We start from the raw sequence: 18,258 nt of genomic DNA on the forward strand, positions 1-18,258 counted from the left end.
ATTTATTAGTTCAATTTTTTTAACTTTTCATTTTATTAATCTATTATTTGATTTTCAGGATTTCCAGTTTCATATTTAATTAATGATTTTAATTTTTTCTCTTTTGTTTTTACTGTATTCCCAAGTCATTAATCTATTCTTTCTTTATTTTATTGAGTAAGTATTTTAAAATATAAATTTTCCTTTAAGTATTGTTTTGCCTGCTTGGTATTTTGTTTCATTGTTATCATTCTATTTAAAGAAATTATTGAGTATTTCTGTTTGTTATTTGACCCATTCACTCTTTAGGAGATTATTTGGTTTCAAATTAGTTTTAATTCACATTTCATGTCCCTTTTTAAAATCTAATTTTTTTTTTTTTTTTTTGCATTATGGTCTGAAATGTAAATATTTAATATTTCTTTCTTTCTGAATTTGCTTTTGAGATTTTGAAATCCCTTGATAATGGTCAGTTTTTTTGACTTGGAAAGGCCATGTACAACTGAGAAAAAGGGATATTCTTTTATATTCCCATTCAATTTTCTGTTTACACTGTTAAAAAATCTCTTTACACTGTTAAAAACCAATGAAGACCTGCCCCCATAAACTTTTGTTTTGTGGATTATATCTATTGAATAAAAATATGAATTATTAAATTTAAACCACTTTATTTAAATTTACTTTTTAAATAATAATAAATGAACTATTACAATGTTAACATAAATAGCATTTTATTTTAAATATATATTTTCCCAAAATAGTGAGACCGATGGCACTGTTACAGATTATTTTAAATCTCTTTAATGTCAGAAAGTCAATAAGCATTTTTAAGTACCTTCTTAATGCTGGGAGTAGAAAAAGAGGCAAAAGATAGTCTCTGCCTTCAAAGATTTAATCTAATTAAATCTAAAGAAACAAATAGGTATAAATGAACTATAAATTATATATGTATGTGTTTATATGTACACACACATATCTATGTATATGTACATATACAAAAATATATGTATACATACACAATAAAGAAAAACAATTAAGATAAGTACTAGAATTGAGAAATTCAAAATGGCTTTCATTAGAAGAGAGATTTTAGGTTTTGCTTGAAAGAAACCAGGAAATCAAGGAAAGTAAACAGAGATAATGAGGGAAAAGAGCATTCCACTTATGGGAGACAACCAAATAGGTAGAAATAAGAGATAGGGTATTTTGCTTGTGAAATACCGGGGAGAGGAGTGTCAATGGATGAAAAGGTACATGATAGAGAGTAACTGTAATAAGACTGGAAAGGTTTGAAGAGATGAGGTAATGAAGGGCTTTAAATGCCAAACATAGTATTAATGAAAAGGTACATGATAGAGAGTAACTGTAATAAGACTGGAAAGGTTTGAAGAGATGAGGTAATGAAGGGCTTTAAATGCCAAACATAGTATTATTATGGTAATCTTTGGGTTTATCAAACACTATATTACTGTAATCATTGACTATTTGTGCCTTACAAATCTAACCTTTTCCACTGATCTACTACTCTCTTAGCCAGTACAAAATGGTTTTGATGACCACTGCTTTATAATATAGTTTTAGGTCTGGTACAGCAAAGTCAGCTTCATTGTATTTTTTTTTTCATTAATACCCTTGAAATTCTTGACCTTTTCTTTTTCCAGATGAATTTTGTTATTATTTTTCCTACCTCTAAAAAGGTAATTTCTTAACAGTTTGGTTAGTATGGCACTGAATAAGTAGATTTATTTCAATAGAATTTTCATTTTTATTACATTAGCTTGGCCTATCCATGAACACTTGATATTCTTCCAATTGTTTAGATCTATCTTAATTTGAGTGGAAAGTATTTGGACATAAACTTTCTAATCTATTATTTGGATACTGCTTCCAACCTGACAGATGGTTGTAAATAGCTTTAGGAAATCAAGACATGATGATACACACCTGCTGCTAGAGGATTGTAAGGCTATTGGATAAATTTAATAGGGGCTAAAGCTGATCAAATGTCTTCAGTAAATCCATTATCAATATGGCATGCTCATGAGAGCAAGGATCAAATTATCTAAGGAGGAGTGAAAAAAACCTAGGTAAGAAGCTTAATCGGTCAAGGTTTCCATGAAGATCAGAGGTGGGTTTAAACATAATAAAGTGAATGTCAGAGATAGGAATATCAAGCAGGTCTTTTTGTCTCTAAGATCTTACCACAATACCTAAAATGAATTAACATGGGAAACTGATGTGAAGAAATAATATAACTTTGATCTCAAAGCCAGCAAGATCAGAGTTCAAATTCTGTTTCTGGCACACACTGGTTGTGCAAATCACTTATCCTTTCATTACCCATAAGCATTCCTTTCAACTATAGATAGAGTCAGCAATTTTGAAGAGCAATCTGTAACTATGCTCAAAGAATTATGAAACTGCCTATATTCTTTGACTCAGTAATACCATTACTAGGTCAATTTCCAAAGATGATAAGGGGAAAAGGAAAGGAATTTATATGTTCTAAAAATGTTCATAGAAGCTCTCTTTGTGGTATGAAAATTGTAAATTACAGTAATGTCCATTAATTGGGGAATGCTTGAACAGGTTGTGATATATGATTATGATGGAATACTACTATACTATAAGAAATTACAAGTTCATGGATCATAGAAAAACATGAAATGATTTTCCCAAATTAATGAAAAACAAAATCAGCAGAACCAAGAGATCATTGTATGTACTTACAATAATATTGTATTAAGAACAACTTTGAGTAAATAAGTCATTTTGACTATTACAAATACCAAGATTAACTGTAAAGAACATATGAAAATATGTTGGATTGATTGCTTTCTAGGGGAAGGGGTTGGAGGGGAGGGAAGGAAGGAGGGAAACTTGGAACATAGTAAATGTTGAAAACTATTTTTGTATGTACTTTGAAAATTAAAAGCTACTATTTAGAAAATTAATTTAATTTTAAAAAGAACATATGAAGAAAGAGTCTCTCTATATCCAGAGAAAGAATTGATAAATAGAAGTGTGTATAGAATAATTTTACATACACATACCTACTTTTGTCTAATAATAGCCATTTCTAGGGAAGAAGAGGAAAAAAATTAGAGGAAAGAATTTACATGATAACTTTATTATATATTTAAAAGAAATAGCAAATTGTACCTAATAGATTTTCAGTTTCATGCACAGTTATCTTTATTATAATATGATATGGAAATGCTTGCTTTATTCCATAAATTTAAAATTAAAATTTTGAAATAGATCTATATATACATACATATATATGTATATGTGCATGTATATGAATATACATATATATACATATATATACACATATTTAACATGAAAAGAGCTAGATGAATATATAGAGAAGAAAATGGCAAACTACTCCAGTATCATTACCAAGAAAATCATGAAGAGTCAGATATGACTGAGAAAACTGAATAGCAATAATGAATATATATTTCTGTGCTCATCCATTTTTTATCATTATCTTTGCTCACCGAAGCTGAATATAAAAACAACACAACTATGGAAGAATCTAAGATTCATGGACATTTAACCTAATGTCCTAAAAAAAATCATTCAACTATTGGTGCTTTGGTATGTCCAGCATCAAAGTTATGGGTAAAGTACATCCAAAGTTGGGACTTAGAGATTACAAAACCATTCTCAGAGTCTTTCAGAAGAGGATATTAGAAATCAGAATGTCACATCTGCGAACAATGTGTAATTCTTTAAGTGAAGAAACAAAATCCTATATTCACAAAACCTCAATTTCTCCCAAAAGATTACTTCTTACTAAAATCCCCCCCCAACCTTATCAAGGAATTTTGCTCTTGCCTTAGAACAGTCTTCCCCTCTGCTCTCACATAGTATCTGTGAACATATTGTTTTCCTTAGTAAAGTTATGAAGAGCAGAATCTGTTTCATTCTCATCTTTGTATCTCTTTGTATTTCACTTATTACTGCTTATTATATGCCAGGCATTGTGCTAAGTGCTGAGGATATAAATTCAAACAAGAAAACATTCTCCCTTCAAGGAACTTATACTCTAAAAGGGGAAGACAATAAACAGATCCAGGAGAGAAAATGAATATTGCCTTGCTTGGCCCCTTGGACAAATTGAAAGTTCAAGGAAGAACTCACTAATTAACAGGAAAAGGTGGCCTATATGTGAGAAGGCAACTAACTGAGTCATGATTATATAAGTCCAGAGACTAGGAAACATGGTGGAGAGAGGACAACTTATAAAAGCTCCTAATTGTTGGAGGCAGCTCCTAATGTCCTGGCACATTTTATGTGCTTTATTAATATTTGTTGACTGATCGAGTTAATTCTATATATTTCTCTACATCTGGATCTGGTATGACCTACCATTGGGATAGTTTGGCAATAAAATTGACACAATGGAGGACAATAGGATATGTAAATTGTAGTAATTCATATTATCCTAATCCTTTACCTGAGAGGCAGTGCTCATTTAAGATATAACCAATGTTTCATTTCATGTTTCATGTAAGACCAGCATTGCAGATTTAATAAAGCACCATGAACAAAAACTTATGGGTTTAGCTGCCTCTTTGTCTGGAAAGCAAACCCTACTTCTTGACAGAGAGCTCAAATCAGAAAATCAAGATTACTTAAAAGTTCCCTGAGGTTTGAATCTTATCTGTACTGAGGTCCCCAGTATTTGATTCTGACTCCTTTGGGCTTCTAGCAAATTTCAGATGGACCCAGGAGACAAAGTTTAGACAAGCCACACTTCCAGCTTTCAGAATATAAAAGGTAGATTTCTTTTTAAGGGCAGATATGCTAGAAGGCTTCTACTTAGAAGCTTAAGGTAAATCTGACACTGTGTTTGAGCCATTGCTACCTGGTAAGTGAACCTCAAAAATAATAATATTAATAATTAATACTGAGATGTGAAAGGCTTAAGACTTGTTATTTTATAGCTATAGGTGTCTTAGGGTTCTCTCAACTGACAGGATTCCATAGAAAAGCCACAAGCACCTTTGTATCCAAGTTACATTTAATGGGGGCTAAAAAGAGTAGGGGGGCAGGTGTATTACTGCTGACTTCCATCTCTCCTGGCTGCTGGCCCAGCCTTTGTTAAGAGGTGGTGGGAAACCTGGGGCATAAAAGCAACACAAATTCCTTTAGCACTTTGAAAACTTTCAAAACCTACTGCTTTACAGATTCTTTTTTACTAGGCAGGGTTATGACTTTCCTTTAACCAACTTTTTTTTTCGCTTTTCTTGCCTTCTCAAATATTTCAGCAAATCATACATTCCTCATGAGGTCATCCTATTCATCCTGATCATAAGAAATGGTTTTATTTTTTAAAAATAATCCAAGAATATGCCCCAGGTTAAGCATTTTAGATGTGCATATAACTGAAGTATCTGTTATTTATCAGTGTGAGGAAAGAGCAACAGATTAAAACCTCTCCATGCTGAGAAGATCAATTTTAGGAAGCTTTCTGAGGTAGGTAAAGTTTAAAGAGCTGCCCACAGTCACATAGCTAGTACACATCATATGCAATATTTTTAATAGAATTCTTCTCAGCTGAAAGGCACAGTGGGTAAAATAGGTAAGCCTGGATTCAGGAAGACTAATTTTTCTGTGTACAAATTTTACCTCAGATATTTACTAGCTGTATGATCCTGGGCAAGTCACTTAATCCTGTTTGCTTCATTTTCCTCAACTGAAGAAGGAAATGGCAAACTACTTCAATATCTTTGACACAAAAACCCCAAAGTGGGGTCAAGAAGATACAACTGAAACAACTCTACAATAATCTGATAATAATTTGAACAATTCAATCATATTCTTGAATAACTAATAATGATCAATGGCTCTACCTTATTTATCAATTAACCACTTACTAAGGAGGAATAATTCTAGTATATGCAAAAAAGGGGGGGGGTCATTTTCTGGTTGGGGCAGCTAGGTGGCACTATAATGCACAGACCCTGGGGTCAGGAAGAACCAAAGTTTTAATTTGGTCTCAGATACTTACCATGTATTCTGTGATATGTAATTTAATCTGTCTTCCTCTTTTTCCTAGACTGAGATGGGGATAATGACATCTACTTCCCAGGAATGTTGTAAAGATCAACTGAGATATGTAAATCACTCAGTATAGTGCCTGGAATATAATCAGTGCTATATAATGTTTATTCCTTTTCCTTTTCCCCTGGTTCAGATATTACTCAACTATCAGAGATCTTTATAAATATGAGACAAATATTTAAGCTTTCAAAGGTGCTCAGTACTGTGAAGCCTTCATATTTTAGATAGTATTTCTTACCTGGTATTTATTATTATTATTATTAATTTTATAATTATAACTTTTTTTGACAGTACATATGCATAGGTAATTTTTTTTTACAACATTATCCCTTGTACTCCCTCCTGTTCTGAATTTTTCCCCTCCTTCCCTCCACCCCCTCCCCTAGATGGCAGGCATTCCCATACATATTAAATATCTTATAGTATATGCTTGGTACAATATATATGTGCAGAACCAAATTTTGTTGTTGTTGTTGCAAAGGAAGAATTGTATTCAGATCTCACCTAGTATTGTTAATATATTTTTATTATTTTTCTTATCTCTTTCACTATCCATTGATCTCATTTGTTAAATCATTCCATGAGTAGATTCTTACATGTTTAATATATATTTTCCTGTTCTGTTTCATATTTATGACCTATATCACCTCTTTCTACTGTGTACATTTTAGAGACTTTGTAAAAAAAATAGTAATAGCTAACATTTATATCACACTATTTACCATTTTATAATAGTAGAATATATATTATTATATAATAGTAGAATGATATGTATTTCTATAAATATAGCAATAAAAATAGGAAGTACATATAATTCTTTGAGATTTGCAAAACTTTTTTTAAAATTAGAATAGCTAGTGTTTATATAATATTTCAAAGTTTACAAAACACTTTGCATATCTTAGGTCATTTGATCCTTACAACAACCTTAAAGGTAGCCTCTATTATTACAGCCATTTTACAGATAAGGAAATGAAGTTTTGAAAAGTTAAAAATGATCTAACTGGAATCACACAGCTAGTAGTAAAAAGTGAGATTTAAACAGAACTCTTACTGACTCTTAAGTCCAGCATTTTATCCACTATACCATCTAGCTAAAATTAATACATGGCAATTTGATGGAAAAACACACTATCAGCTAGGAAAGTAGGAAAGATAGGAGATGGCATTTGAATTTATAAAGAAACTGTTCTGGCTTTAAAGAGACAAAGGGGAGAATAGCATGCATTCCATATATGGGGACAGCCTTTGCAAACAGAAATGGAAGGTGGAATGTCCTTTGCTAGGATCAATAAGGTGAACTTTTTTTTTTTTTTTGAACTGTACATGAGTACATAAAGGAAAGTAATATACAGCAATGGTGGAAATATACATTGGAGCCAAACTGTGAAGGATTTTAAACTGCAAATAAAAGGATTTGTATTTGATTGTAAAAGTAAGAAAGAACTACTGAAATGTATTAAGCAGGTGAGTGACATGGTGAGTCCCATGCTTTGGGAATATAATTTTTTTCAGCTATGTGAAAGAGAAAGAGACAGGTAGAGCATTTAGGAAAACCATGTAACCTCACCACAGAAAATGCAAAAAGAAGAAAGCATTCACAGGAATCACATAAACTGATATTTAAAAATACATAAAGAATTCCCAACAATTTAAAAGCTTCTCTCAGAAAGAAACAGAACTTTGGGCTGTGAAATGGGCAATACATTAAAGTAAGATTCTTCCCATAGAGTTCTACGTAGTTCTTAAAAGAACTGCCACATTGTGATTTAGACTAGGACTTCTTAATTTTTTTCCACCTGTGACACCTCTTTACCCAGATATTTGAATATATAAAAATAGGTGTACAAATCAAACACATAGGTTAAGAAGCTTTGATTTTGTCCTCCTTCCCACTTCAAAAGAGTAAACATGCTTTGGAGCTTCTAAAAAAGTGAAGCTCTTATACAATAACCAAATTATGGTAAACCAAGGAGAATCATGATACCAATTTCCTGACATCTCATATCTTGGCTTTAGTTTTTTATCTGCAGGAATCATATAGGCAATACTCTTCTTTCAGTTTCATGAATATATATATATCCATTTGCAAACCTAACTGTGCTCTTTCAAAGTCAACTATTATAATGCTATTACATTGTTAGACATTCTCACTCTTGGTGCTACTTGTTAAACAACTTCTAGACCAGTGCCGCTAAAGAAATTTTTTTCCTCTGACTAGATATACAGATTCTAGTATTACACTTCCTTAGAAATAGCATCTTTCCTCTTCTACAATAGAGGTTGGAGTTATGACTGTTGTTCATGAACCCCCCTCTCAGGCAACGTGGGAAAGCCCATCTAGCTTATTGCTAAAGTCAAGATTTCTAGTATAATAGTGATAATGGGCATCCTTGTTTCATTCTTAGTCTTATTGTGAATGTGCCCCGCTTCTCCCTATTGCAAATAATGCTAGCTGGTTTTAGATAGATGCTGCCTATCATTATTTTGTTACAAGCTTTTCTGGCATCTATAAATATTATCATATGATTTTCTGTTAATTTTGTTATTGATGTGGCTAATTATGGCGATAGTTTTCCTGATATTGAATTAGCTTTGGTAAGAGTGTATTTTCTTGCTGTTAAATTGTTGTAATCTCTGTTAAAATTTTTGCATCAATATTATTTAGGGAGATTGGTCTGTAATTTTCTTTCTCTGTGTTGGCTTTTCCTTATTTAAATATCAGTACCATATTTGTGTCATAAAAGGAATGTGACAGGATTTCTTTTTTACCTATTTTTTCCAAATAGTTTACATAGTATTAGAACTGATTGTTCTTTTAATATTTGGTAGAATTCATTTGTAAATCCATGTGGCCCTGGAGATTTTTTTCGTAGGGAGTTCATTGATGGATTATTCATTTTTTTCTAAGTAATTTATTTCCTCTTCTGTTAATATGGGCAATTTGTATTTTTGTAAATATTCATCTATTTCTATTAGGTAGTCAGATTTTTTTTTTGACATACAGCTGGGCAAAATAGTACCTAATTATTACTTTAGTTTCTTCCTCCTTGATGGTAGATTCACCTTTTTTATTTTTGATGCTGATGATTTATTTTTTTTCTTTCCTTTTTCTAATCAGATTAACCAAAGGTTTATTTATTTTGCTGGTTTGATTTTTTTAAATAAAACTAGCTCTTAGTTTTATTAATTAGTTCAATAGTTTTCTTAGATTCAATTTTATTAATCTGTCCTTTGAATTTCAGAATTTCAAATGTGGTCATTAATTCAGGGATTTTAACTTATTTTCTAGTTTCTTTAGATGTGTATCCAATTTATTGTTCTCCTCTTTATTTTATTCACATAACTATTTAAAGTTATAAAAATTTTTCCTAAGAACTGATTTGGCTGGATTCCACAGATTTTGGTATGTTATCTCATTATTGTGATTCTCTTGGATGAAATTATTGTTTCCATTGTTGATTGTTGGTTGTTGATCCACTCATTTCTAAGAATTAAATTATTTAATTTCCTGACTTCCGGCTAAGATGGCGGCGTGGAGGCAGACAGCTGCTTGAGCTCCTCGCTTTCTCTCAGAACTTACTTCATGACAAGCCTCTGACTTAATGCTTGACCCAGAAAGAAATCCACAAATTATCACCAAGAGAAGACATCCTTGAAAGTCGCCAGAAAAGGTCTGTGTTTGTTCGGGGGAGGGTCAATCAGACTGGGCGCAGACTGAGGGCAGACAGCCAGAGCAAGACAGGCAGCTCACACAGCTCAGACCGGAGGGGGAGGGGTGTGATCTCTGCAGTTTCTGCGAAAGGGCTTTTGCCCCAGTGTGGATGCTCCGTCTTGGCAGCAAGCCAGGAGCAGCAGAGAGGGTGTAAACACCGGAGGTGAAGATTAAAACCCCAGAAAGCCAGCGTCTCTCAGAGCCCGGCCACCCCCAACCCCCACCTGGACTGACTCGGTGCGTTCTCAGAGCCTCAGAGCGCAGACTCAGTACAGTCATTGCTGTTCTGTTAGTGGCTCTCTGCTGCCCTATCCCCAGTTTGTAGAGGAAGCCCATTAATAACATCCAGCCCTATCCCCCGCAAAACAGACCAATTGCTTCTCTTGTCAGTTTGTTTTCTTTGATTCTGACAAAATGAATAAAAAATTCAAAAGGGCTCTAACCATTGACAGCTTTTGTGTGGAGAGGGAGCAGACTTCAAATGCTGAGGAGACTAGGAACAGAATGTCCCCAGATGTATCCCCTGGGAGGGATATAAGCTGCTCCTCAATACAAAAGAACCTCATAGAGGAAATAAAAAAGGCTCTCACAAGAGAGCTGGAAGAGAAATGGGAAAAGGAAAGGGAAGCTTGGCAAGAGAGCCTGGAGAAGTCATCCCATGCATTCAAAGACAGAATGGATAAAGAAATCAAATCATTGAGAAACAAGATTAGTGAGCTGGAAAAGGTAAACAACTCCAAGGAAAACAGGATTAGTGAGCTGGAAAAAGAAATCAGCTCTCTAAAAAATAAAATGGATAAAATGGAAAAAAATTCCATAGAAGATAAAAACTCAATTGGACAATTACAAAGAGATATAAAAAAAGTGAGTGAAGAAAATACATCATTGAAAATTAGACTGGAACAAGTAGAAATGAATGACTCAAGGAGAAACCAAGAGGGAGTCAAGCAAAACCAGAGAAATGAGACAATTGAAAAGACTGTCAAGTACCTTACCAGAAAGACAACAGACCTGGAAAACAGATCCAGGAGAGACAATTTGAGAATAATCGGACTCCCTGAAAAATGGGAGGAAAAAAAGAGCTTGGACACCATTTTCGAGGAAATTATCAAAGAGAACTGCCCAGACGTTTTGGAAACAGAGGGTAAAATAGACATTGAGAAAATTCATCGATCACCTACTGAAAGGGACCCTAAAATCAAAACGCCAAGAAATATAGTGGCCAAGTTCAAGAACCATCAGACAAAGGAAAAGATATTGGAAGCTGCTAGAAAAAAACAATTCAGATATGGAGGATCCACAATAAGGATAACACAGGATCTAGCAGCGTCCACATTAAAAGAACGCAGGGCCTGGAACATGATATTCCGAAAGGCTAAGGAACTTGGTATGCAGCCAAGAATAACTTACCCAGCAAGAATGAGCATCGTTTTCCAGGGAAGAAGATGGACATTTAACGAAATAAATGAATTCCATCTATTTTTGATGAAAAAACCAGACCTACATAAGAGGTTTGATCTTCAAATACAGAACTCAAGAGACTTCTAAAAAAGGTAAAAAGAAATCTTGAGAACTATACTTCTGTCAAAAAAATATGTAAAGAACATATGTACAATTTGTCTTAGAAAATAGAGGTGGAAAGGAATTTATATCATAAAAAAGTACAAAGTGGTGGTACTACATCTCATGAAGAGGCAAAGGTAACCTATTATATCTGAGAGAAAGAAAGGAGGGAGATGAACATAGCGTGTATCAATAGACATATTCGATTTATGGTGAAACTTCTTCCACTTCATTGAAAAGTGAAAGGGAAGGAGTAAGCTAAGGGGAAGGGAATACAGTAATTTCGAGGAAAAGGGGTAAAATAAGGGGAGGATCTTTAAGGTGGGGGAGGGATCCTAAAAAGGGAGGGCTGTGAAAAGCAAGTGGTGTTTACCAGTTTAATACTGGATAGGAGGGTAAAAGGGAAGGAAAGGGGAAAAGCATAAGCAGGGGTTAATAGGATGGCAAGCAATATAGAATTAGTCCTTCTAACCATAAATGTGAATGGGGCAAACTGCCTCATAAAGAGGAAGCAGTTAGCAGACTGGATTAAAAGTCAGAATCCTACTATATGTTGTTTACAGGAAACACACCTGAAACAGGATGAGACATTCAAACTAAAAGTAAAAGGGTGGAGCAGAATCTATTATGCTTCAGGCAAAACCAAAAAAGCAGGAGTAGCCATCCTCATCTCAGATCAAGCAAAAACAAAAATTGATCTAATTAAAAGAGATAAGGAAGGGCATTATATCCTGCTAAAGGGAAGCATCAATAGTGAAGCAGTATCAATATTAAACATGTATGCACCAAGTGGTGCAGCATCTAAATTCTTAAAAGAGAAATTAAGAGAGCTGCAAGAGGAAATAGATAGCAAAACTATAATAGCGGGAGATCTCAACCTTGCACTATCACAATTAGATAAATCAAACCACAAAATAAATAAGAAAGAAGTCAAAGAGGTAAATAGAATACTAGAAAAGTTTGATATGATAGATCTTTGGCGAAAGCTAAATGGAGACAGAAAGGAATATACTTTCTTCTCAGCAGTTCATGGAACCTATACAAAAATTGATCATATACTAGGGCATAAAAACCTCAAAATCAAATGCAGTAAGGCAGAAATAGTAAATGCATCCTTTTCAGACCATAATGCAATCAAAATAACATTTAATAAAAAGCCAGGGGAAAATAGACCAAAAAATAATCGGAAACTAAATAATCTTATACTAAAGAATGATTGGGTAAAACAGCAAATCATAGACATAATTAATAACTTCACCCAAGAAAATGACAATAATGAGACATCATACCAAAATGTGTGGGATACAGCCAAAGCAGTAATTAGGGGAAGTTTTATATCTCTACAGGCCTACCTGCATAAAATAGAGAAAGAGAGGGCCAACGAATTGGGTTTACAACTAAAATTGCTAGAAAAGGAACAAATTCAAAACCCCCAGACAAACACAAAACTTGAAATTCAAAAAATAAAAGGTGAGATTAATAAAATTGAAAGTAAAAAAACTATTGAATTAATTAATAAAACTAAGAGTTGGTTTTATGAAAAAACCAACAAAATAGACAAACCCTTAGTAAACCTGATTAAAAAAAGGAAAGAGAAAAAGCAAATTGATAGTCTTGAAAATGAAAAGGGTGAACTCACCACTAATGAAGAGGAAATTAGAACAATAGTTAGGAGCTACTTTGCTCAACTTTATGCCGATAAATTCGATAACTTAAATGAAATGGAAGAATACCTTCAAAAATATAGCTTGCCCAGATTAACAGAGGAAGAAGTAAGTAGTTTAAATAGTCCCATCTCAGAAAAAGAAATAGACCAAGCTATTAACCAACTTCCTAAGAAAAAGTCCCCAGGACCAGATGGATTTACAGGTGAATTCTACCAAACATTTAAAGAACAACTAACTCCAATGCTATGTAAACTATTTGAAAAAATAGGGATTGAAGGAGTCCTACCAAATTCCTTCTATGACACAGACATGGTACTGATACCTAAACCAGGTAGATCGAAAACTGAGAAAGAAAACTATAGACCAATTTCCTTAATGAATATTGATGCTAAAATCTTAAATAAGATATTAGCAAATAGACTTCAGAAAATCATCCCCAGGATAATACACTATGACCAAGTGGGATTTATACCAGGAATGCAGGGCTGGTTTAATATTAGGAAAACTATTAGTATAATTGACCATATTAATAATCAAATTAATAAAAACCATATGATCATCTCAATAGATGCAGAAAAGGCATTTGATAAAATCCAACATCCATTCCTACTAAAAACGCTTGAGAGTATAGGAATAAATGGACTATTCCTTAAAATAATAAGGAGCATATATTTAAAACCTTCAGTAAACATCATATGTAATGGTGATAAACTAGAACCTTTCCCTGTAAGATCAGGAGTGAAACAAGGTTGCCCACTATCACCATTACTATTCAATATAGTACTAGAAACTCTAGCCTTGGCAATAAGAGCCGAGAAAGAGATCCAAGGAATTAGAGTAGGAAATGAAGAAATCAAATTGTCACTTTTCGCAGATGACATGATGGTATACTTAGAGAACCCCAAAGACTCTGCTAAAAAGCTATTAGAAATAATTCAGAATTTTAGCAAAGTCGCAGGATACAAAATAAATCCACATAAATCCTCAGGATTTTTATACATTACCAACACAATCCAACAGCAAGAGATACAAAGAGAAATTCCATTCAAAATAACAGTCGATAGTATCAAATATTTGGGAATATATCTACCAAAGGAGAGTCAGGAATTATATGAGCAAAATTACAAAACACTTGCCACAAAAATAAAGTCAGATTTAAATAATTGGAAAGACATTCAATGTTCTTGGATAGGCCGAGCGAATATAATAAAGATGACAATACTCCCCAAACTAATCTATTTATTTAGTGCTATACCAATCAGACTCCCAAGAAACTATTTTAATGACCTAGAAAAAATAACAACAAAATTCATATGGAAGAATAAAAGGTCGAGAATTGCAAGGGAACTAATGAAAAAAAAGTCAGAGGAAGGTGGTCTAAGTGTACCTGATTTAAAGCTATATTATAAAGCAACAGTCACCAAAACCATTTGGTATTGGCTAAGAAATAGACTAGTTGATCAGTGGCATAGGTTAGGTTCACAGGACAAGATAGTGAATAAAAATAGCAATCTAATCTTTGACAAACCCAAAGATCCCAAATTTTGGGATAAGAATTCATTATTTAACAAAAACTGCTGGGAAAACTGGAAATTAGTATGGCAGAAACTAGGCATGGACCCACATTTAACACCACATACTAAGATTAGATCAAAATGGGTCCAAGATTTAGGCATAAAGAACGAAATCATAAATAAATTGGAGGAACATGGGATGGTTTACCTCTCAGACTTGTGGAGGAGGAAGGAGTTTGTGTCCAAGGGAGAACTAGAGACCATTATTGATCACAAAATAGAACATTTTGATTACACCAAATTAAAAAGTTTCTGCACAAACAAAACTAATGCAAACAAGATTAGAAGGGAAGTAACAAATTGGGAAAAAATTTTTACAGTTAAAGGTTCTGATAAAGGCCTCATCTCCAAAATATACAGAGAATTGACTTTAATTTATAAGAAATCAAGCCATTCTCCAATTGATAAATGGTCAAAGGATATGAACAGACAATTTTCAGATGATGAAATTAAAACTATTTCCACTCATATGAAAGAGTGTTCCAAATCACTATTGATCAGAGAAATGCAAATTAAGACAACTCTGAGGTATCATTACACACCTGTCAGATTGGCTAAAATGACAGGAACAAATAACGATGAATGTTGGAGGGGCTGTGGGAAAACTGGGACACTGATGCATTGTTGGTGGAGTTGTGAAAGAATCCAACCATTCTGGAGAGCAATCTGGAATTATGCCCAAAAAGTTATCAAAATGTGCATACCCTTTGACCCAGCCATACTACTACTGGGCTTATACCCCAAGGAACTACTAGAGAAGGGAAAGGGTCCTGTATGTGCCAAAATGTTTGTGGCAGCCCTTTTCATAGTGGCTAGAAGCTGGAAGATGAATGGATGTCCATCAATTGGAGAATGGTTGGGTAAACTATGGTATATGAATGTTATGGAATATTACTGTTCTATAAGAAATGACCAACAGGAGAAATACAGAGAGGCTTGGAGAGACTTACATCAACTGATGCTGAGTGAAACGAGCAGAACCAGAAGATCATTATACACTTCAACAATGATACTGTACGAGGATGTATGCTGATGGAAGTGGATTTCTTCAACATAGAGAAGAGCTAATCCAATTCCAATTGATTAATGATGGACAGAACCAGCTACATCCAGAAAAGGACTGGGAAATGAATGTAAACTGTTATTTTTACCTTCTGAATCCAATTCTTCCTGTGCAACAAAAAATTCGGTTCTACACACATATATTGTATCTAAATTATACTGTAATATATTTAATATATATAAGACTGCTTGCCATCAGGGGGAGGGGGTTGGGGGAGGAAGGGAAAAAATCTGAATAGAAGTAAGTGCAAGGGATAATGTTGTAAAAAATACCCATGCATATGTACTGTCAAAAAATGTTATAATTATAAAATAAAATAAAAAATTAAAAAAAAAAAAATTATTTAATTTCCTCTATCATTCCTTGATCATTTATTGAATGCAATTTTATTGCATTATGATCTGAAAAGGAAGCCTTTCTGCATTTGTTTATGAGATTTTTATGCTCTTATAGTCAATTTTTGTGTAGATATCATGTACTGCTAAAAAGAGGGATATTATTTTCTGTCCCTATTCAATTTTCTTCATTGGTCTATCATATTTGAGCTTTCTAAGATTATATTAGCTTTCATAGTTTCTTGTTTATTTTGAGGTTAAATTGTTTTACCTAATTCTGAGAAGGAAAAGTTGAGGTCTCCCAATAGTATAGTTTTGCTCTCTATTTCTTCCTATAACTGATTTAATTTCTCTAAGACTTTGGATGCTGTACCATTTAGTGCATATACATTTAGTACTGACAATACTCTATTGTCTAACCTTTAACAAGATATATTTTTCTTCCCTATATCTTGTAATTACACCTATTTTTACTTTTCCTTTCTCTGAGATAAGAATTGTTATCCCTGGAATGTGGCTGAGTAGGTTGGTAAATTTCAAGTTCTTCCAATTTCCCCCACAAATAGAACAAATTTGCTTCTCAAGGCAAACATAGACTGGTGAAAAACCAAGAAGACTTGGGGCAGGACAGGGATCCTATTGATAAGACATGGCAAGATCTGAAGAAAAGACCACAGGCTGAGATTAACCTGTCTGAAGTGCAGACACGTCACAGTAGATCTGCAGAAACATCAAGTGAGGACCCCTGAGGCTAGCTGTTTGTGGCTGGAGCCTTTTTTGGTCAAGTGTGGGGTTGAGTCCCAGAAGACAGAGTAAACCTTGGCTGACTGGGAATGTTGACCCAACTCTGATGCTGAGACAGGGCCCTGGGCAAAAAAGAACTAGCACATGGCGAGCACAGAAGCTGCAGGGCAGGGAGCAATACTAGCTATGGTCACTTGCATGAGGGTGGAGCTCTTGGTTTGAGGTTCCTGCTCAAAGTGGAGAGCTGAAGACAAGTTTGAGTGCTATCCCCTCACCATACAATTAGAGTTATTTACATTAATACCTCTTATTTAAAAAAAAGGAACCATCAAAGAAGAAAGAACCCCACCATTGAAACATATTATGGGAACAGGGAAAAGTTGAATCCATTGTCAAAGGAGAATATTTTAGTAAAAAAGAAAGCTTCTACCCCAAAAGAGTAATGGTAAATGTCTCCCTTCCCAGAGAGAATTTATAGAAGAATTCAAAAAAATTCAAAAATCAACTAGATACGTGGAAAAACTAAAGAAAAAATTAAAACCAACTAAGAAGATTATGGGAAAAAACTTAACCAATTGAGGTTCAGAGTTTCAAAGATGAAAATAACACTTTGAAAATTAAAATTAGATGAGGAAGCCAGTGAAGCCAGGAAATGACAAAACATATTACAAAGAAAGAGAAAATAGAAGAGAACATGAAATAACTCATAAAATAAACAAAAGATCTGGAGAAGAGATCAAGAAGAGAAAATGTAAGAATAATTGGATTGCCATAAAGTTGTAAGCAAAAAGAGAACTTTGACACAATAATGCAGGAAAAATCCTAGAAAAATTGCCCTGGAGTGAAAGATCATGAGGGGAAAATAGAAATAGAAAAAATCCAACCATCACCATGTCAAAGAGATGTGACGTGGAAAACAGAAATATTATTGCCAAATTTTGACACTCCCAGATCAAAAAGAAAATTTTGCAAGAAACAAGAAAGAAAATTCAAAGATGCTAGGGATACAATTAGAATTGTATAAGACTAGCAGCAGCTGCAGGAAAAGACTACAGGTCTTGGAATCATGTCTATAGACAAGCGCAAAAACTAGGCCTGTGGTCAAAAATATCATATCCAGTAAAAGTATCTTTAATTTTTAATGAGAAAAAATGGACATTCAATGAATTTGCAGATTTTCAGGACTTTCTATCAACCAAACTCAAATTTAACAGAAAATTTTACATATAAGAGCCAATGTCAAAGAGCAGTTTTAAGGAACATAGACAAACTGTATAAACATGGAGAAATTAGGTTATTTCTACATGGGAAATGTGTACTTTATGTTTAAAATTTATATCAATAGGGTAAGCTCAAAGATTGGCAGAATAAAGGTAAAAATAGTAATCATGTTATACAAATGGGATGCAAAGGAAGAATAGACCCAGAGATATTAAGAAGGGGAAAGAGGACTCATAGTTCTGAAAACCTACTCACATTGGGAATGTATTCCATAGGCAGCAAACCATATATATACCATAAAGAGTAGGACTCTTCAAAATCT

At 33.7% G+C, this 18,258-nt stretch overlaps 1 protein-coding gene across 2 annotated transcripts in view; it reads right to left on the reverse strand.

Annotated features, from left to right (window-relative positions):
- APCS (amyloid P component, serum) overlaps nucleotides 1–18,258 on the reverse strand; it is a 43,046-nt gene extending 24,788 nt beyond the window's left edge. Inside the window, exon 1 of one of the 2 annotated variants that reach the window (XR_012481303.1) lies at nucleotides 18,192–18,238. Coding sequence is in view for 1 of the 2 variants with exons in the window: in XM_074262271.1 (XP_074118372.1) it covers nucleotides 18,192–18,234 (43 nt within the window). In the remaining variant the exon portion in view is untranslated. Of the gene's footprint in view, nucleotides 1–18,191 lie in introns of both variants that reach the window. The other variant, XM_074262271.1, reaches the window with a different exon arrangement.

The sequence above is a fragment of the Sminthopsis crassicaudata genome, chromosome 4 (genome assembly GCF_048593235.1).
Source record: "Sminthopsis crassicaudata isolate SCR6 chromosome 4, ASM4859323v1, whole genome shotgun sequence".
NCBI classification, from domain to species: Eukaryota; Metazoa; Chordata; class Mammalia; order Dasyuromorphia; family Dasyuridae; genus Sminthopsis; species Sminthopsis crassicaudata.